Source organism: Melozone crissalis, unplaced genomic scaffold, assembly GCF_028551555.1.
Source record: "Melozone crissalis strain CALT ecotype California unplaced genomic scaffold, PUWL_Pcris_2 ptg000013l_1, whole genome shotgun sequence".
NCBI classification, from domain to species: Eukaryota; Metazoa; Chordata; class Aves; order Passeriformes; family Passerellidae; genus Melozone; species Melozone crissalis.
Window position 1 is genome coordinate 8,971,862 of NW_026535791.1, and position 21,517 is coordinate 8,993,378.

At 33.9% G+C, this 21,517-nt stretch overlaps 1 protein-coding gene across 4 annotated transcripts in view; it reads left to right on the forward strand.

Annotated features, from left to right (window-relative positions):
• NBEA (neurobeachin) overlaps nucleotides 1-21,517 on the forward strand; it is a 452,437-nt gene that overhangs the window by 230,844 nt on the left and 200,076 nt on the right. For all 4 annotated transcript variants that reach the window (XM_054272359.1, XM_054272360.1, XM_054272362.1 and 1 more), the window contains 2 exons: nucleotides 456-564; nucleotides 4,593-4,759. In XM_054272359.1, the coding sequence (XP_054128334.1) occupies nucleotides 456-564; nucleotides 4,593-4,759 (276 nt within the window). The remainder of the gene's footprint in view (nucleotides 1-455; nucleotides 565-4,592; nucleotides 4,760-21,517) is intronic.

Below are 21,517 nucleotides of genomic sequence, written 5' to 3' on the forward strand. Positions count from 1 at the left end.
AGTATTTGAAGAAATATGTGAGAGATATTGATATTACTTTTCAATTTTAATAGAATTTTAAATCTTCAATAATGACTTTTTAAGAATGAAATTGAAATATCTCTATTTAATGTTTTTAATGATACAAATAAGAGTTTAAGCAATTTTCTGAATTTTTTTAAATGACAGTGCAGTATTCATATTGAGACTGCTGTTAAAAATAAACTCAAAATATATTCTTCCATAAAGAACTTTTGCTTTCAACAATAAATAGAAAACTTTTTTTCCATTTAATGTGATTTCTTTGTGCTTTCACAATGCAGAAAATTTAGATAAATTTATTTTTTTATTTCAACTAATTGGAAAATTTTATTACAGAAGTTTCATTGATTTTTTTCCATTGTAAGTTAATCTGCTGAAATAGTTTATTTGAAGTACATCAAATAAAAGACTGATTCTGATTTTTCCTATTTCAGATTATTGTGCCATGCAATGAAAGACCATATAGTGCGTGTCGCAAATGAAGCAGAATTTATTTTAAACCGACAAAGAGCTGAAGATGTCCACAAGCATGCTGAGTTTGAGGTAAGCCTGACAGCTGGTGCAGTGCTGATTCTCTGTTTTCACTCAGTTGACACCTTGACTGTAACTCCCTGCAATAAAGATTTTATTTTTTTCTTCTAAGGAAGAAATTTACATTGAAAGCATTTCTAAACTGGTTTTTAAAAGCTTTGGTAAATGTCAAGCACAAGGAATGAGTTTAATTTCTCATCTTGTCACTGAAATTCATAAAAGCATTTACAGCTTGAAGAAATGCCTTAATCAGAATGTCTAATCTGATATGGTGGACCTTTTTGTTCACAAAGAACTTTTCTGATTTATTGAAAATAGTAATGCAAATCACCTCATTAATTATTTTTGTTGATTATTTACAACAGCATGTATGAGTTTAGTAAAAAAGCAAAGCAATTATAGACTTAATGTAAGTCATAAAAAATAAGGAATAGAAATGTTTTGTTGAACAGATTTAATATTTTAAGGTCATTTTCTTCAAACATTTTGAATTTTGGAGCACTTTAGAAAGCTTGCTTTTTATATACTGAAATATGATACTGCATATCTTTTTTGGCAGTAAGGAATCATCAACAGTAAGACTGAGTATTGGAAGATGTAACAGAAAAGCTGACTCCCATAACTCTTAAATGTCTATAATTCTTGTTCTGAAAAGGAATCAACACTTGGTTGCTTTTCCATCAATGAGTGGTGCAGTATAAAATTTAAATTATGTTGCTTGAAGGTGATCCAAATGTTAAATCCCCTGTTTTTAAAATGTCTTCAGTTTAATATGTTTCCAATTGTTTATACAGGATTAATTTTGTTCCTATTGAAAAAAAAAGTCATGCAAAAGTAATGCAGTAAATTTAATACTTCATTTTTTTCATGATTTTTTCAAATATGGTTTAGGTTTTTATGATGTTTCATGCATTTCATCACTGATTTTTTTTCTTTTCTGAACCTGCCTTGTGTTTGCATACATTTGTGTAGATGTATATGTGCAGTCCTATATTTTCACATCTTTTACTGCTCAGATGACCTAGCTTTAGGATTGAGATTGACAAACTTAGTATTGATGATAATAAATAGCTGTATCAATTTATTAATCAGTCAGAAAATGTCAAGAAGCACCTGGTGGCTAGAAATAGGATGCAGGAATATTAGTTTTGATGAGGTTTTTATCTCCTTGAAACAGCTCTCTTGAATGTGCACTTTGATGTACTAGTTTTTGTGCTCCTTGACCTAGCTGAGATCTGTGAGACACAGAGATATCTGTTGTCATTTTGAATACACATAACCTTTACTTCATTTTGTCAGAGCAGACAGCAGACCCTTGTCATATGGGATTGCAACAACTTTATTACCAAGCTTATACTGGATATTTTGAACATAGATAAAATTTCATTTACAATTAAGTGTATGTCAGAGTGAAGTTTCATATTGCCTCAACAATAAATAACATTTGATATCTATCAGAGCATCATGCAGTAACCTAAGATGACAATGGAAGATTGAGTTATCTGCTCTTTGAAGAATACATTGAGGCATAAGATCTGTCAGAACTCCAGACAGAATGAGAATATTCAATTAACTTCCAGCTTCTGTTAGCAAATAGGATTTAGAATATTAACTAAATTCCCTAAAGGAGTAGCCTCAAGTCTGTTTTATTGTCTGGTAAAGAAACCAACACATTTCTCATACATGAAAATTCTCATTACATTTGTTGTAGGAAAAGATTGAGGTACACATTTTAGGCAAGTAAGTTTAAATCTGAAAATCATAAAAGAAAATTGTAGAATGTAGAATGTTTTAATGTGAAATTCACAAGTACTTTAATAAGGTGATGGTTAAAGTCAGAAAGAATGCTTTATATACTGTCTTTAATAATGGCGGGAATACAACTGAATATTTTATTATTCATCCTACTTGAAAGAAGTAGGGACAAAGAGATTTCTGGTAGTTTTCTGCTACATGATTGTATATCTGTCATTTTGTTTTAATAAACCATATAGGTATACCTTCTGGGGTTTAGTACATGTTAATCAGTGCTCTCATCTAGAGAAGTGCATGACTATTTTATTTTATTTCTGTCCTTTAAACTTTAATTGAATCATTATGGGTGAAATTATTTGTTCCAAGCTGCACCAAGTTACTGTCTCCTGCACAGACCACAGACCAGCGTCTAAATTTTATACTGTGGCTCCAGTTGTAGTCACAGCCAGGGAAATTCCTCCCAGAATGGGTATTTCACAGTTAACTTTCATTTTGTTAACCTTTGTAATTGTTCAGGAAGAAAAATGAAAATTTAATTTTACTGTCCAATGAGCTGGTGAAATATTAACCTCATTACTAAGGCAGATCATTGTACTAATTGGTGCCTCCCTGTACAAGAAGATAAATTGGAAAATGAATTAACCCTTTATGAATTAGTGTAACCATTGTTCTTTCCCAGATAGATTACTTGAAATGATGTCTGTAAACACAATAGAAAGACCACTGTTATAATCATACTGAATGCTAATGTGATCTGTACTAAAAAGGTAGTGTGCAGAAATATTAAGAATAAAATATAAAGTATAAGGTTAACTTAATTTTAATTACTCTTTTGAATGCTAGAAAATTGGTTTCTATTGAGCACAATTACAGCATCGAGTGTTGGCTAAATGTTCTGAAATCATGCACAAAAACTGTAAGCGCAAAAAATGTGCCATAAAGGGTATTTTTTAAATTAGCTATTCTGAGAGTATTCTAGCCTTCGTAATTTATACTAAGAAAACTATACTTTTAGTGGATTTATTTTAATTACTCTGGCTGCGTTCCCCTTCTTTAGACATTTTGAAAGAATTTTTATGAGGAGAAGAAATTGAGTTTGAACTTAGCATTTTGAGTAAAGAAATGGAAAAAGATTATCCTTATACTTAAATAAACAATTTATCAAACCAAAAATACACTCTAGAATTCTAGCAATTTAGAAATAAATTCATGTGGAGGTCAAGAACCACAGCATTTATTTTAAAGGTAGTTTTCTCTCAAAGGACACATGATGGAACTATTAGATTTTTTCAGTTTAAAAGATTAGTGATATTTTTATGCATTATGGTTTTTAGAATTGGTAGTATGTTATCAAAATTTTGCATGTTGTGATATGAGATAGAAAATACACTTTTTTTTTGGTTTAGCATTTGTAGCAATAAAATATCAATACATAAAAAATTTTAGGTGTTAATATAATATAAAAAGCAAAACCAGTACATAATTTTTTCTTCTATATTATCCTCTGTATGTTAGAGGTGTATTTTATACCTGAGAACATATGAAACATTTACAAAAGGATAACTTCTAAGGCATCTCCATGGCCACATATATACACACACACACATGTATTGCTTAATGTTTTTAATTTGAATTCTGTTGTCTTTGCCCTTGGTATTTCAGTTTTTACATGTTCTAACAGAGTGCTTGTTCATGGATAATGTATGACAGGACATTTCTATTGAATGGTGTCATGATCAAGAAATATTACTGCAGAAAAATTCAGTGTCGCTAGACTCTCCTAAACCAGCCACTGTTTGATCGCTTCCCCACCCCTTCCATGGTGGTGTTGAGAAGTGGAGGCACAGGAGGTGAAAATCACAAGTTGAGATAAGAACAATTTACTGGAAACAGCAATGAGATAAGAATGAGAACAGTAACAGCAACAATATTAGTAACAAAAGATATAAGACAAAGAAATGGTTTACACAGTAAATTAAACAATACTGGACCTTTTAGCCTGCCACACTTTCTCTCAGACCAGAGAGAGAATCTCCCTTACTCCTGCCCCTGGCAAGTGACATGAGGTGGTAGCAAATGTCACTAGGGTTTGGGCATGCTTGCTTCCCCCTCTACTGTAAAAAAAATTAACCCTGTCCTGGATGAAACTAGGACAAAAGGCATGTGCTATACTTCTAAAAAACACTTTAATGAGTTATTTCCATAATCAGGGAGTTAAATAAATAGAAATTTTAGGGTGATCATAAGTAGCCTGCCTAACGAAGTGGATGTTCTCTCATTGCCAGTCGCAGTGCGCTCAGTACGCCGCTGACCGGAGAGAGGAGGAGAAGATGTGTGATCACCTCATCAGTGCTGCTAAGCATCGAGACCATGTCACGGCCAACCAGCTGAAACAGAAGATACTCAACATACTAACCAACAAACACGGTGCCTGGGGAGCTGTTTCTCACAGGTAAGCTGCAAACGTAGAAGGTGTGCGGCTTTAAATGTGACTTGCAAAGTTTGAGAAAAGCAGGCATGGTATAACTGAAATACGACTTTATTAGGGGTTTAAATGTACTTAAATGTAACATATGCAAAGCTGAACAAAGTGCAGCTCAATTAAGCAGGTATTCCTGTTAAACAATTAATTTAAAAATATCTAAAATATATAATTTCTTCTATATATATTCTTTTATATATATACTGATACAGTATTTGAGGTTTTATTTAGAGCTCTGTTGAGTACTTGTTTTAAAAGTTCATTCTATTCAAGATAGCAATGAAATTAAATGTTTTCTTACATCATGCCAAAGAGAAGAGCCTTGCTTCTCAGAATCACAAAAATAGCCAGTGGCTGAAGTGCTGATCCACATGTGGAAGATTTGAGCTGAAATTGCTCCTTTCCTTCATTCAGAGCAAGGTCTTGAACCTGGGTCTGTCATGTGAGTGCCTTGTCTGTGAAAGTTGAGTCTGCCAATTCTCTCTCTTGTTTGTGCACTCTAGCCACAAATACTTGATTATTTATTCAGAGTGAAACAATTCAATAGAAATCAAGGAAGTCCTGCTCCCAGATAAATAGAATTTAATAGAAAATCAAGCTGTAAAATTTGGTGGTCTGCTCTGAATCATGCAGTGAAGAACAGAAAGATCCATTTTAGCTCTGATAAACCTTTTCAGGAAAAACATAGTTGAGATGGATAACACAAAAACTATTCTCTAGATTAATGTCCTTTGACAAAACATATTTGCATTTATGTTGACTACGTAGTTAGAGTTTAAGCCTATTAGAAAAATTTCCAAGTAATAAATTCAATGTGTCAGCAATAAGGTTTAATAAATAGCACATATACTGTTCAATCTTTTTGTAATTCTATCCAGTTGGTTCTTGCATTTATACCATGTTCAAAAAAAAAATGGATTTTTTCATGTTCATTATCTCTGTTTCTTCTAAAGAAATTACTCTCTCCTGACTGATGATAGAAATGTATTTATTTTTTTAAGATGGTAGAAATTGTGGAAATTCAGTCTTACAGAAACTCTGATGTATAACACCAGAGACGTTCTGAGGGAAATTATAAAAATGACAAGTAGAAAATTGTCATGTGGTTAATTCAAGACAAGGCTTAGTCCATAAGGGATGCTCATGTTATCTCTTGTTGAGGCTTAAAGCTTTGTGTCTGGAGACTTGAACATGCTGAAAATAAATGTGATTTTCACTCCTTTTAAGGTCTTTGAATAATTAATAGCAATTTTTGACAACAATAATGTTGTTGCTCAACTTTGTGAATGGCTGCAGACACTTTGCTGACTTAAATAAGTTCCTGGTGACTACCTTTTCTAGAAGACTCTGTCTTCTTAGGGCCAAACAACTTTTATCTCCTGGATTATTTATAGCTTTCTAAATGGCAAAGTCCATTGCTGTAGCTTTTTCTTCCCTTGAGTCCATGATAGTTTCTGATGGGCCATAAAGCAGCTTGACACCTCTGACAAACCTATGGAATTATCACACTAGATCTCTGCACTCCTGTTGTGATTTTAAAATTTCCATTGGGAAAAGTGTTCTCAGTTGTGAAGACACAATGCTGGTCTCCTGTTCAACTTGAGCCTTGGAGACACTTCATTGAAATGGTGAAGTTAGGGAGATCCTTCTCTGACTCAGGTGGAGAAGGGTGAAAAACAGGCCAGCACTTCTGCACAATTAATACTTGGGTAATAGGAATGCCTTTTGGCATCCAAAATGCATAAGATAGGAAAATATTTGTGCAGCCATGAGTGTGATTGTTCAAAGCTTCAGCTCTCTATCTGCACAGTGGCAGCTACTGATGCAGCAAAAAGTACAAATATGTATAGAATCATATGATCATTTCAACTGAAAAGAACCTCTAAGATCATTGGATCCAACCATTAACCTAACACTGCCAAATCCACCAATAAATCATGTCCCTAAATGCCATATCCACGTGTCTTTTAAACAACCCCAGGGATGATGAATCAACCACCTCCCAGGCAATTTGTTCCAATGTTTCACAACTCTTTTGGTGATTAAATTTTCCCAATATCCAATCTAAACCTCTCCTGGCGTAACTTGAGGCCATTTCCTCTTGTCCTATCTTGCCTGTGTGTTTTTGTTTATCTCTTCTCAAGACAAACAAACAATTTTCACATTCTTTAACATAGATGCTCACGTTGCAAAATATTATGGTTTCATTTCATCAAATATGACCCAACTGTAGAGAAAATTTTTCCTTGTGTTTGCAGTTCAACACAATGAACTTGTAAGCTTCCCCAGGTTTTGTGTATTTGTGTCTTTGTATATTGTCTTTGCAGAAAGCAGCAACCAGCATTTACTATTTAATCTGTAGGTGCCACAAAGCTTACTCTTTGTTCATTAAGAAACAAAGAGGCAATTTAGAACCACAGAAGGTTAGTAGTGAGAGGAAAAACAAGAGGTCTTATGCTTTGAGGTATTCTACATTCTATAGTATTTGTAAATTATGAATTTTAAATATATTATCTTAAAACCTTCCCAAAATGTCTGAAGAAACAAGAATTAAGTTGAATGGTATGAGCCAACAAAATACCATATGAGACTTTGAATTCTAAGTTATAGTTATATATAGATAGCATAACTAAAAATATCCTAAATTAATAGGTGACTTGCATTTCAATTAGCTTCCTAATTAGCTATTAATTTATGAAGGTAAAATTAATTATAGGCTAGTACTCCACAACTTGAATAAATGCCTACAAACACAATAATTTTTATAACAAATTCCTGTCTGTATCTTAATCAATCAGTAGTTTGAATGGTCCGAGAATCTCTTTACTCTTTCGTCTTCTTCTGACTAAAAGTGGCAAATAACAGTTTGAGAAAAAACTTAAATTTTTATTGCTTGTCAGTGTTAGCCTCTTTCCTCCTTCACAAATGTTTTGCCTTTATATCCTAAAGTGAAACCCAAAGTTCTTTTTCTCTGTTTCTGCCAAGTGTAAGCATCAAATTCTTTATAACAAATGAAAATTTACTCAATCATCGCATTTTCATCTACATATCTCAGAAAAAGCATAATAGATTTCAAAATAAATCCCATTAGTTTGTTATAAATTCTGTTTGTGCCCTTCAACAAAACTAATTCCATTTCCTTTGGGCAATTTGATACTTTTAGGTATCTTTGTAATAGCTTACCCTAGACATACTTGGTTTTTTCCCCTTTTTTTTATTTTCAACATTTTATCAAAATTAAAATTCTGCATGTTTTTCCCATTCAAATGAGAAATTGATGAGCTAGTTACTTCTATGATGCATTGTCACTTGTTCAGAGGGAATCTGCAACATCAGGAAGAATCAGACAGGGTGTTTCATAGCTTAGCATTCCAAGGTTCTTTAAGCCAGCACTTACTCTCAGCTTTTTTCAGGGTTATAGTTTTTGTGTCACAACATATGCTTCCTTCTGCCTTCTCTGTCAGCTTCATATGGTGCTTCTCTCCCTCCCCATCTGTGTCTCTCCCCATACACATATTTAAAAAAAAAAAGTTTTTTAAAATTTGTCTGTACACACAGTTCAAATTTCCCATCAACCGTATGAATGCCTAAGTTTTGGCCCATAAGCTGTTACTGTCTTTCTTCAGCTTCTTGGTTTTATCAGATGCCTCAGCTTTTCAAAAACTTTTATTCAAGAATGCTGAATATAAATATTTCTACCTTACGGTTTGTATAAATTTAAAGCAATTTAGAGCAGTAAAAGGAGTTCAGAATTCCAATTAGCCTTCAAAATCTAAATATGAAATACTTGTCATAGATATTTTCATATGATCAGTTCTGGTATTCACAGGAGGACTACTATAATGAGAAAAATGACATTTAAAAATGAGACTTGGTTCTCTTGCTTTCTGTGATTTAATGAAGGAGGTTCCACCTATATTAAAGCAGCTGTACCAAATAGCAAGTATACATGGGCTTTTTCTGTTCAAATCCGTCTTTGGTTAAACTAGACACCCATAACAAATTAATCATTCATGGTGGAGGGCGGAGCTGTCAAACTCATTCTGTGGTGAAGACCAAATTCGTCTGGGAAGACAGGCTGGAAATAAAAAGTTTCTTGCCAGTCAGCTAGTTTTGTCTCTCTCTGTAGTGTGAGCTTCTGAAGAGATTGGGTTCTGCTGGGGGCCAGAGGGATGAGAACGGAAAGAGAACTCCCTTTCCCAAGCCTGTGGGGGTTGGCAGTTCAATAAGTTGATTCTGGAAAAACGCTGTTTCTAAAGCAAATGTTTCCAGTTTACAGCAAGGGAGACCAGATCACAGGACGCTGTTTCCCTTACAGCCATGCCTTGGCATTCTCTGACTCCGTCACTATACTACGCTGTCTTAGGAAATTCAGAGAGGCATAGAACCTATTCTAACCCCTACTGCAAATCAGATTAATTTGGTTTAGCTATTCATCCATTTCTGGCTCATTTCAACTGCTAGGCATAAATTACAAAGGGGGTTTTAGCAGTGGAAAAGATGTGGGACCAGATCCTGTCTACTGGATCCAGAAGCATATTTGACGTGCCTTTTCTTAAAAGGTCTCTTAAAGTTTTGCATTTTTTCCACATACCCTGTAAAAACTATGAATTTTCTGTTTCTTGAATTGGTTGGATTTTAATTTTTTTTTGCAGAATATGTTCTTCAAAATTGGTCAGATTAAACTGCACACTTTTTAGCTTGTTCTTCAGCTATCCTGTTACAAGTTACAAATATTTAGTTCTGAGATGACTTCATCACAACAAAACATTAAGAAAATGCTTTTCTATCTTCTGTTGTTATTAATTTACTGTAGTATTTCAGAGACCTTGAGATCAGCAAATGTGTCAGCCACATATTTTCATTCCAGTACTAGTTGTTAAATTATTGCAGAATTTAAACATGAGTGAGATGATTTTGTTCATCTGATCACTCTGTTGTAGTACTCTACATTTCAATCTACTTTTTACCTTTCTTACTATGCTTTCAACTGTGTGGCTTCTCCACCCATTGCATACCCTCTTTCTTACTCCCTCCCTGACTGCTTGCCACTGTGGTGGAAGGCAGAGTCCCTTTGAAGGAGCTCTTACTAATGGAACTGAGAATTTTGACAAGCATGATGGAAAAAGGGGGATGTAAGAATTCTTTATCCTTTTCTAATAATAGATGTAGGGTGATACTTACAGTATAGAGATACCTGCCAAGAAAGGAGTGTGTTATTACCGGAGAGGGGCTGTACAAGCAACTGAACAACTTGTGTGCGTGGGATTTATTCAGTTCTGTATTTGTGCAAGGTTGCTCAGTTGTTTTGAACTGTGGCACTGTTCTATGGATTTGTTCCCACAGCTGGAAGAAACCTCATAAGAAAATATTTTTTTTGGAAAGAGGTAGTGTTTTCAAATGTTGAGAAACAAATGGTGCTCAAGAAAGACTTGTTCAACTCTACGGAGTGACTTGTTTTTCTCTAGGAAGTACAGTACATTTAATTTCATTATAAAGAAGGAAGTCTTGTGCACTTTCACCTTATGACTTCTGTATTGAGAGGATTTTTTTTCCTGCTTTTTTCTACCTAAATTTGGGGTTCCCCTAAAAAAAAAAAAAGGAAGGCTTTGTAAATTTTTTCTTTATTTAAGACTTTGTTAAACAGATCTTTAGATGCCAATATTTTCTTCAACTGGAACAGGAATTGGAATACAGATCCAAATTTCATAAAGCCAATTTGCCATTTATATATTTATTGTAGGACTGCACATATGCCAGGAGGAAGGCCACCATTAGCAGGCTGAGGGTGACTTGTGCTCCTCCTTAAGTCTGGCCAGGGATTTAGCATGTGCATGCACATGCGGCCACTCAGCTTCCAGGGGAGCCAGTCACAAGAACAGCCATAAAGGTTCAGACCTGTGGTCCATCCAGCCCTGTAACCTTCAACTATAGCTGAACAGTTAAGAAACAGCAAGACAGGACAAGTAGATGTGATGGATCCATCTAATACTCAGACTTCTTGAATTTTCAACTCTGGATTTCCTGAGGAATCTCACGTTCAGTCAGTCTTGATTTTGAATTTCTCATGTCTTGGTAGGACTTCAAAGTACCTTCTGCCTTCATGTTTTCCTCCTAGTTCCTGCAGCAGAAACAAACTCTGTAGGGGTTCTCAGCAGTCTGGGCTAACAGTTGCTGATATTAGACAATGTTCCTAGCACCTGTTCTCCTTGTTTTCCTGCCTCCAGGTGAGAAAGTAGAAACTCAGTAGATGCCATGAGGGAAGAATTTATCATTGCTAGATAGTGCTTTGCTCACTTTTCCTCACATGTCTACCTGGTATTACATGGGCAATATAGCAGTGGATTTTCCATCTTCCCCATATACAAGAATAGAAAGCAGAGAATAAAAAAATAACGAAAGTCATAGATCTGAAGATTCTGAATAAGAAAATTTTATGCTTCTAAGAAGGCTGTATTTTCTCAGAAATGAAAATTCTCTGACATATTCTTTATTTGCTGACATAAAATGGGTAAGACCCTATTTTTAAGTCTTTTTTAGGTACCATTACAATCCAGTGTTCTTTTCTATGTGATGCTTCAAATATATCAGAGAAGATGAATGCCAAGCTGTAGATTTTTTTCTTTTCCTAAGCGAAAAATTTGTAGTGCTTTGGTAAACTTCTCCACCATTTCTTCTTGTAGACATTAGAAATGCAAGGTTTAACCAGAGATGAAAACCCAGTGGAACAATTTTGATTCTATTTGTCTCAAAAGCTTAATGTCTTGTACTTTTTTATTTGAAAGGTATTTATGTCCAATGATAGTATTTTCAAATAACTTCAGAAATTGAGAAGAAAGTTTGGAAAGCAACTGAGGTTTAAATCATCTCCAGGCACCAAGGCAGGTGTAGTGTGGTACGTCCCAATCACGTCCTTTGCATCTCCCTTTCTTTGTGGGATACAAATTGCAATTCTGCAAACACCTCAGGAAACCTGTTCCATGTCTTTGAGAGATTTACAGTTGAATTTGCATGTACATTATTAGATCATTTTCTTTGCTTAATATTAGATTAATTATATGTGGTTTTAAACCTAGCCCTTGTCTTCATAGTACCTTTTTCCTCAAAATAATGTGTAATCTCCTAATATATGTAATATACTGATCAGTTTCTCTTGTCTGCTCTGTTGTTGGTTTTATTTTTCTCCTTTATTTCCACAGTAGGGAAAAAAAATCAACCCTCATGATGTTTTTTTTTGCCCTATTTTTACTTCTCTCTGGTACAATACCTTCCTCATTCAAAATATTTTAGAGTTTTCCTAAGCCAATACTTGGAGCCCTATCTTGCCATACTCTACAGGGGAGCAAGAGGCAAGTGCATATGGAACTGCTGCTCCCAAGTGCCATGTAAGAAGGAAGTCCTTTCTTCAGGTGTACAGGAGGAGCATGGTTACTTGGACGCAGAGACCAGAACCAGAGTCTTGTCCCTTCCCTCTTACCTTAATATAATTTAGCAGGTTTCCTTGGCTTTGGTGTTTCTGTATGCTTTTTGTTAGCCCTGTCTGTATATTTAGAGATACTAAGCTGTGAAGATCATCCTTAGACAGCTCACATTTCTGATTTCTGAAAAATATTCCTAGCGTATGTCTCTCTTTCAATTGAACACTTTTGACTGGGGTTTTTTGGTGGATTTTTTTGGTTGATTAGTTGGTTTGGTTCTTTTTTGAGAGTTTTTAATTGATTAATTTTAACTTTTTAAAACAGTGGAAAAAATAAGTTTACACAGATTTACTTTGATTCAGAACCAAGATGTCAGTCACAGTTGTTACATGACTTGAAGGAGATTGCTGTACTTGATTATACTGTATTCCTTGTTGATAAAATAGACATGGTAATGCACAGTATAATTCTAAAGACTAATTGCATCATTCAAGTTGATATTGAAAGTACTGTGTAAGCTTGGTTTTATTATCTGATTTTACAAAGTTTGTGCAGATTTGATACATTTGTCATTATGCATTTACTTTTTCTTTATGACTATGTTTTTACATAATCTGTACGCTCTGGTTTTTTCGGCAGTAATTTCTGTTCACACAGAGTTTTGAAGTATATTGTAGATCAGTTTCTTGTACAGTTACAGATATAATATATCTGAAGGTGACAGATTGCAAGCTTCTCCCAGTATTTGGGCTGCCCAGTATATTGGTAACTGTTGTCAATAATATGGACTGTTGGTTGCGTTGTAAAGCTCCATTGCTCAGGAGTGCTATATTTTGAAGTCATCTGTCATGGTTGTGTTGTAGAGATAGGGGACTATTTATGTTTATGGCATTTTAAGTAACTCAGTAAGACCCTTTAAAATATACAGAAAAGGCTTGTTTACTGTCATCACTGCTCACTTAATCCTGTGACCTTGACATGATCGTACGCCCATAAAGCTCCCTGCAGGTAGTTCAATAAAACAGATGAAGATGAATAAAACAGAGTCCAATGATTGTTTCAGCTTCAATAATATATTGTCTTATGCCATAAGTATTTCTTGAACATTCAATAGTACTGAACCATTTTAAAACCCAATAATGTAGCAGATTATCCAATTGTCTAGATTATTACAAAATCCACCAAAAGATTGATAAACCACATAGATTCTGTGTTTAACTTGAGAATGCTAACCATTGTTTTGAAAAATAGTCTGTATACACAATGCCAAAACACTAATATTTCAATTATTTCTTAAAGTGTACTAATTTTTCAGATTCCCATTGTTGGGGGTTTTTTTCCACTTTTCTCCTGATATGAAATTATATTCATTGAGTGGGGATGCTTTTGGTTTTGTTACAGTCACAATCTGAATCTAGGAACTATTCATGTGAAATAGATTTCTTTAGATGATTTACTAGAGCCTATGTTTGCACTTATGGTAGGAAGCAATAAAAATGTACATAAAGAGGAAGTTAAATTTGATGTCTCTTAGGCTCAATTTATAAAAACTACTGAAGCCTTTGGGATACTTTGCCATAAGAGTGCAATAATTTCTATGCATAATATATCTTGTGCTATGTGAAAACATGGAGGAAAGTAAAGTATGATATATTTGCCTCATGGTGAGTGGAATGTTGCTTTGGCATTAAAAAGTGTTCACTTTCATTTCTTTAATATCTAGACATTAAAGTTTCCAATTTCTGTTAGGTAACAATGCATTATTTTTAAACACATAATAATCTTTTACACTGAATAATGCCCTAACCTCTTCTAAGTCTTGAAAAAAATGTGAAGTTTTCAAAGTTGATGACAGCTCAATAGTAGAGAAAATTTATTTAGTGAATTTCAGACAGTATTTTCAGTTGTAGAGTTTCATACTGAACAGCTGAGCTAAAAATTATGAAAATTAAGTGAGTGAAACCTGTTGAAAAAGAAGAGCAGCCAGAAGCTAGTTTTAATATGTATCTCCCAAACTAAAACAGACTCTACTATCCTTTATTATTTAATCTAAATTAAGAACTACTGAGAAAAATGAGAGAAAATAAAAAACTACCTGATATTTTTTTGGCCAAATGCCAGACAAGTTTGAATAAGAAAAAATGTTCCTTTATTAATAGTCTTTTCATGTGAGAGCATCATGATGAGTTGGTAAAAAAATCTCAGCCTACTTTTAGAGCATCCAGATAGACAAACTGTTTAATCGTTCCCCCAGTATGCACTACCTTTCATTTCTAAAAGTCTTGGTATTCAAATTTTGAAAAAACCCAATTGGAAATTTGTGTGGAATGGCCAATTTCTCTGGAAATGTTATCAAGGAAAAATGCATGGTCTGTTACATTTTAACAAATAAGGTGTTATAAACTGTCTTTGAAAAAAAAGGAATTTTTTATTACATAGAAATTATGTTTTTCTTTGGAGTAAATCATCCTTTAGCTTATCAGTATGCTGAGGCTTAGTTTCTGACTGGGTTTTTTGACAGATGATAGTGTTTATGTTGTTCTTGCTTGGTGAGGAATATATTATCTTCCCTAGAAAGAAGCAGACATGTTTCTTCTGAAACACACACCATAAAAAAATTGATGTACCTGGCCTCCACGGGGTATTCATTCATGGTCCTTTTTGAGTGGTGATCCAGTGTAAGCCATGTGCATTAATTTTTAGTATGTTCATTGCACAATCTGAATCTACAGGTCAGTGTCGGGCTTCATCTATGGTACTCCCTGTACAACTGCATCATTTGATAACCTTTTCCTAAGCTGTGAAAGTGAGTGATTGCCAACTCAGCAGGGACTTTCAAAAGATTCTGCTGGACACCACTAAATTTTAAATAGAGACCTTTTCTTAGGAATGCCCTATTTTGAAAGTACTAGAATAGCTCTTTTATTTCAGTCACACTGACAAATTTCTAAGGGTGGCATTCTCAATGCAATATTTATTTAGAGGATTCCCCTTCTTTAAAAGTAATCCACAAATTATCAATTTGAGTGCACTAAAATTTAAAAAAAATGAACTTCTAGAAACTTGTTCTCTATTAGGATTATGAAAATATATTTACCTTTTTCTCTTTTTGTTAAAATTTTCAGACTCCTCACAGTAAAGTTGTAATGCTACTGTTTTCAAAAAGACATAGAATCTGTAGGCAAAATCTCAGCTGTAAAAATTAAAAGGCCACAATGGACATTCCATACCAAGTAAACATCTATAGATCTCTGTGTCGTTTATGGTTTCAATAACACTTATGAATGTTAAATCACAGGCAAGTTTTGAGGTATCTCTTAGTAAATATTTGAGTTCCTGGGCCAGTGACATCTTAGGTTCTCCATTGGCTCTCCATTGGCAGAAATTTTTATTGGTTTATCCCTATATTCATCCACATTAACAGTTGTAAAAGCAGGATACATACCTGCTACTGGTACTCTTTCAACCCTATTAGAAATTCATAGTTAATATCATCACCAACATTAGAGAAGCATAAAAGTAGGTCAGGGAACAATATAATTGGTGTACATATAACATGATTATATCTGCTCCAGAAGTTGCAGGCACTTTGACAACAGAAGAAGCAAGGTAGGAAAAGGAAGGTTTTCATACTACCTAACTAGTACTGTCTGACGGAGAAATAGCTTTAGGTGTGACTGAAGAGTCACTTTGTAGGTCCTCTGGGTTTTGATCTGACAGAAAATAGAAAACCTTTGTAAGCAATGGTCCTTCCTCCTCAACTTTTATTATCATGTCTCCAATCCATAGTGAAACTATAAAGTATCAGCCAAGCATTTGTATTATCTTTTGAACTAAATTACCATAGTATCACATTTTTCACTAGAAAAGAAAGGGATGAATCTTCTCACTTTCGATAGCTGTGTTCACCACTAATCACTTTGTTCTCCCTCTGATGGCAAGAAAAGGCAGTCAGCAATAAAATAAAAAAAAAATTTACTAATCTAACATCAATGGAGAAACATTAAATTTTTAATTCCTTTATGAGCTGGAAAAATTTTTGGGAATTCCAGGAAGGACTAGTTGCCTTAATAGAAAATCAAAATTCTTCTATGTCTTCACATTTTACATTTGAATGAAGATAAGAAGAGCCTTTGGGGTCTTTGTTTGAAGGAGAGAAAGATTGATGGTATATTCCAAGTTTTCTCTGTCTTGACATAACAACTTTCTTTCTTTTTCTTTATAAACCATTCAATAATAATGAAGGGGGAACATGGTTTATGGGATTATGGTCATGAGGTGGACTCTTCCTCAGTTTTTTGCCTAAATATGATTATCTGTACAACTCAATTTTGAGCCCATTAAGTGTCTCTATTTAGAGTACCTGGGTGTTTCTTACCTTCCAAAAATTTTCCTGTAGGTTTGAGTCACTGAAAAGTTTTCAAATTATGCTGTACTTAGTGCATGCATAGTTTGTTCCCTCTAATATATGGGAAAAAAATGGGGATGTAAAATGACTATTTTATCTGGTTGTTTCATGTATTGAAATCTAGAATTAAGAGGTAGAAGTACTGCAAAAATCTGTTACATTTGTGTACTGCATTAAATGACAAATTATATGTTTGGCCATATTTCTTAAACATTCCTGGGTAATGCAGAGATATTTTGCATCTGATTTTGAGGGTGGGTGCGAGTTGTTTATCTGTGGGTCAGGAAAACAATAAGAGTGAAAAAAATTATGTGTTATTTCCATGATCTAAGTGTTCTGCAGCAGTAGCAGCAGCTGAGCAGCTCACTGTTATTCAATGCTACATTAACTTTTCCATTAATTCTGGTGCTGTAAAACATGAAGCCCTTAAGCATTGCAAAGTTGCTGCCTGATTTTTATTCCTTTACATGGCTGCTGTATATTTGCATGCTACAGCCATTATATGGATAATCACCATCATTACTTTTTAGAAGGTCATTTTCCTATTGTATTGAATACTGTTAGATACAGAAAAGCCTCAATAAAAGAAAGGTTCTTTAACTACATTCACTATAAATGCGGGGGTTTTTTTTACTTATTTGTTGCTCTTATTAGATGAAGGCAGCCCAAGTGTCAAGAAGATATTTTACCTCTTTGATTTTTTTTTATTCATTAAATAAAAACCAAACTTCAAAATAAACCCCCTCAAAAAAATAAAAAACCAAACCAAGACAAACAGCAACAACAACGAAGAAAAAGAGATGAAGAAAGCCTTACTTTTTCACTAAAAAAAATTTAAAAACTGTTTCATTTCATGTCCTTCCCTGTTAGGAGAGATATTATTAAATACTATTCTGAATGAAGATACATTTTTGTTATCATAAACATAATTCTATTTTGAAAATGCCGAACTGAAAATGCAATTTTTTAAACAAACTGAATAACATATGGAGATTAAAATTACAGTTATTCAAATTTCTTGTAGCATTTTAAATATTTGTTGAAAATATACACATTTATGGGAATAGTGGATTTACTGAGTGTCAAAAACAAACCAGAGCTTGGTACTCCCAACCAAGACATACCAACCATTCCACCTATTCTCCCGTCCAGAATTCACGGAACCGTTCATATGGGAGAGCAAGGATCTTACTTTAGCTATGAAAGCAGTCACTTTATGCCCTAAATAATCAAGATATATTCTTGGTGGTGGCAGTGAGGTGACATCTCAACGCTGAATAAATCATATCAGTCTTTATCCATCCGCCTTGTTTTCCCCATCTGCAACACGTGAATCATGGTGCACTGCTAGTACAGTGATTTGAAATCTGATGATGGAAGAAAAAGCACTAAAAGTAGAGTTTAACAAACATCCTTTCTATTAAGAGAATGGTCTTAAATATTTATTACTGTTTTGCTTTATTTTTCAACATGCTCTAGTCGTGTAGTTCTTTAGGTTTTTCTATGCCTCAGATTCACTGTGTTCGCTGTTTTGATGGTTAGGTTATCATCATCTGAACCAGCATCAGCATAACAAGATTTGTGATGGCTCATACAGAACCCATTTTAGTTGCATAAGCCATTGCCATTGCTCTTAAGAACTGTTTCTGGCATTTTTGGAACAGGATGAAAGGACACATCTGATTTGACTAGCAAGGTTCTTCTGTATTCAATTGAATTATTCTGATTCCTTTTCTGTGGCTTTCTCTCCCACCTCTGTGTCTTATAGAATTTTTGTGATACTAATTTTCTTTTTTTTTTTTTTTTTTTTTTTTAATTCAGGTATTTTGATGTCTGGTATTATTTGATTTCAGGTACATGTGGGAAGATGAGTTTAATATTGAAATGCTAAAGAAAAAAATATCTTGTATTACATCAATGTACACACTATACATATTGAGTCTTAAGTCTACAAAGAAATTCTACCCTGTTTTCATGGCATTAAATTTACAAAGAAAATTTAGAATTTCTTGCCTTCTTTACATGATGAAAATATTGCTTTTCAGGAATTTCCCTTAATTTCTAACTTAATAATTTAGGAATTTTTCACAGTTCTGTTTAGTAAGCAGCAATCTAAATTTCATGGTCTTACCAGCACAAGTTCTGAATGTGCACTTGCTAATTTAGTTAGCAAGTGCACATTCATTAGTTCCATTAGTTCTTGCCTAAATCTTGTCCCTGGACTGTATCCTTCCAACACAGTACTATGGTTTTTCTCATTTATTTCTAATATACTGCTGAGAAAATTATCTTGCACTTTTATCCATGGGATATTTCCTCCTCAAACCTGTTCAGTGTCTTCTCAATTTTTCGGCCCTGGCTGGTTGGTGTATCTGCATCTACCAGTGCAAGCAATGCGGCACTCAGAAATGTCTTAAACAGCTCATTAGAGGGCTTTTCAGGATCAGGAGAAAAAGGGATAAAGAAAGTAAGCAATTGGTTCAAACCTTGATTTTTTTTTTCTTAATTGAATAGTTTTGATTGATGAAATAATTTGGAACAAGAAAACCTATATAATTAGAATAATTAGAATTGTCTCTACAATGTTAAATAATATTTTTCAAAATGAATTCAGTATTTATAGCAGTTTGAATGAGGTCATATAAAAATCTATACCTATAGATGAGCAAAAAACATAAAAATAGTATGTTTTGAATGCTAAGGAATAACACAGCTCTTAGCACATTATGCAGATTAGAACAGCCTGTGTAAATAGTATTGTTGTGTAAATATAGAAGAAATACCTTTGTTTCATTAAATAGCTGTTTCTACTAAGAGAATTTTTTTTTTCTTTTGTATCTTAAGTAAAGAATCACCCCCCTGAAGCATTAAGTGTTTCTAGCTTTGGGAAGCAAAATAGTGAATATTTAAACTTGAAGTTCTATTTTGTCCTGGCCATTAAAACTGCTAGGAATCTCAAGACACTTGATGAGAAAACAAAGGGAAATTTTATGATCTTTGGTATGAATCCAGTTAAAAGATTAACAGTGTTAGTCAGACCCTGAAATGGAAAGGCAAAATGATATTACCCAAAACACATTTCAGTAGTGATTAGCTGTTATCTGGAAAAATAGATTCCACTTCACTCAGTAGAATGCTATATTTTGCTGAGAATCAAAGTTTACAAAATAAATTTCAATATTTTTTAGTATGGCAGGTGATGAATGTTCTCCTGCAGAAGTTATATCAGAAAATCAATATTTGTAAAATTGAAACAGTATAGGTTTGTATTGATCCATGTGGCTAAATCAAAATGAAAGGCTTTGTAACAGCTTTCTTAGACAGCCTGCTAGCCAGTAATGGCAAACTATCAATTTTAGCTTTCCACTGATAAATCAACTTGAAAATTGGATGTCAATTTTTTTTTTTTTTTTTTTTTTACTGAAGTAGTGAATTTTTTCTTCCCTCTAACCTTTCTTGATGGGTTAGATTGGTTTATAAGACTAAGCTCTGCCTTTTTGAAGGCAGTTGTCAAAACTGACATTTAGATATATTTTGAAACAAAATCTAAACTCTTAAAGCAAATTTTGTGTACTAGCTGGCTTGATGGTAATGCTATGTGTGCATCTCTGTGTAAACAAATATGAATATGTGTTTATGTGTGTAATACTGAAAATGACATTGATTTAATACTTCAAGTATACATGTTTCTCCCTTTTCTGATCTCTTGAGTTCACAAAGGTCAGGTTTTCAGCTGCAGCTTTTAGAAACTAATGCCTCAGAAACTATTTCAGCTTTCAATGGTTAGGAAGATTGATTTTTCTTTAATTGACTGATTTTCTTATTTTGTGTTGAGACTTTATGAAATGATAGCATGAGCATCAGTTTCAGCTGCAGGTCCTTAAAACCTGCATGGATGTTCTTTGTTTTTAATGACAGAGAAAACAGGATACAGATTTTCTCAGAAAATAGCAAAATCCTTTGTGATGGTGGGGGAAACCCTTTAATTTGGGTCACATGCAGTAGTTTTCAGTGGGAGCTAACAGTGCCATATCTTCATGTCTGTACAGCAGAATATAAGTTAGCTCGAGTGGGTATTGATTGTGAAGTTTGCAGTTGTATAATTACTTTTGGCTGTAGAAAAATGTGGTGTGTATTGATCTAGATGGAAGCATTTGACTAGCAGTTTCCCTTGGCTAACAGTGAGTGTCATCTTTCAGCCATGATAAATGGTAACACTCTGGGTCAGCATAATTACTTGGTGGTGAAATGAACCTCCTGTACCCTTCTCCTCTCACACCAAGGAACCACTGTAATCATCTTTATCTTAAAGCCATGATTTACTGAACTAACCAGCCCCTTAATACAGTCCTCTCCTTCCCTTCCCACTGTATGCACCCACATTAAATGTGGCTCTATACTATTATTTTAAAAACTAAGCTGTTCTGTTCTGAATCCACAAGTATAAATAATTTTTTAATTATTTTTTTGCCTAATCCCTGTCAGTTGACCTGGACCTGCAGGAGGCCAGCTCCTGTAACAATCTTTTAATCTTAATGCTTAGTATTCATTAAAAAAAAAAAAAAGACAAGTATTAAGGTGGTCATCGTTTTGACACAGTGCTTTTTAAGTCTTGGAACCAAGTGTTATTAATGCATTGTTAAATTATTAGTGCACTGCAATGAAAACTGCCATATGAATTTATTGTCAGTAGCCCTTTAGTTTTATAGAGTAATGTACACTCTTGATGTGCTGTCTTTGAACACCAGATGATGATATTTTTTTCACTATATGCTGCTAGAACAGTTTCATTTAAAAGTAATTTTGATACCTCATTTAATATTAGTTTTAAATGGAAGATTTTTTTTTAAGCAGTAGCCATATTTCTCTTTATGTGTATCTCTAATAGGTGATAAATATGCT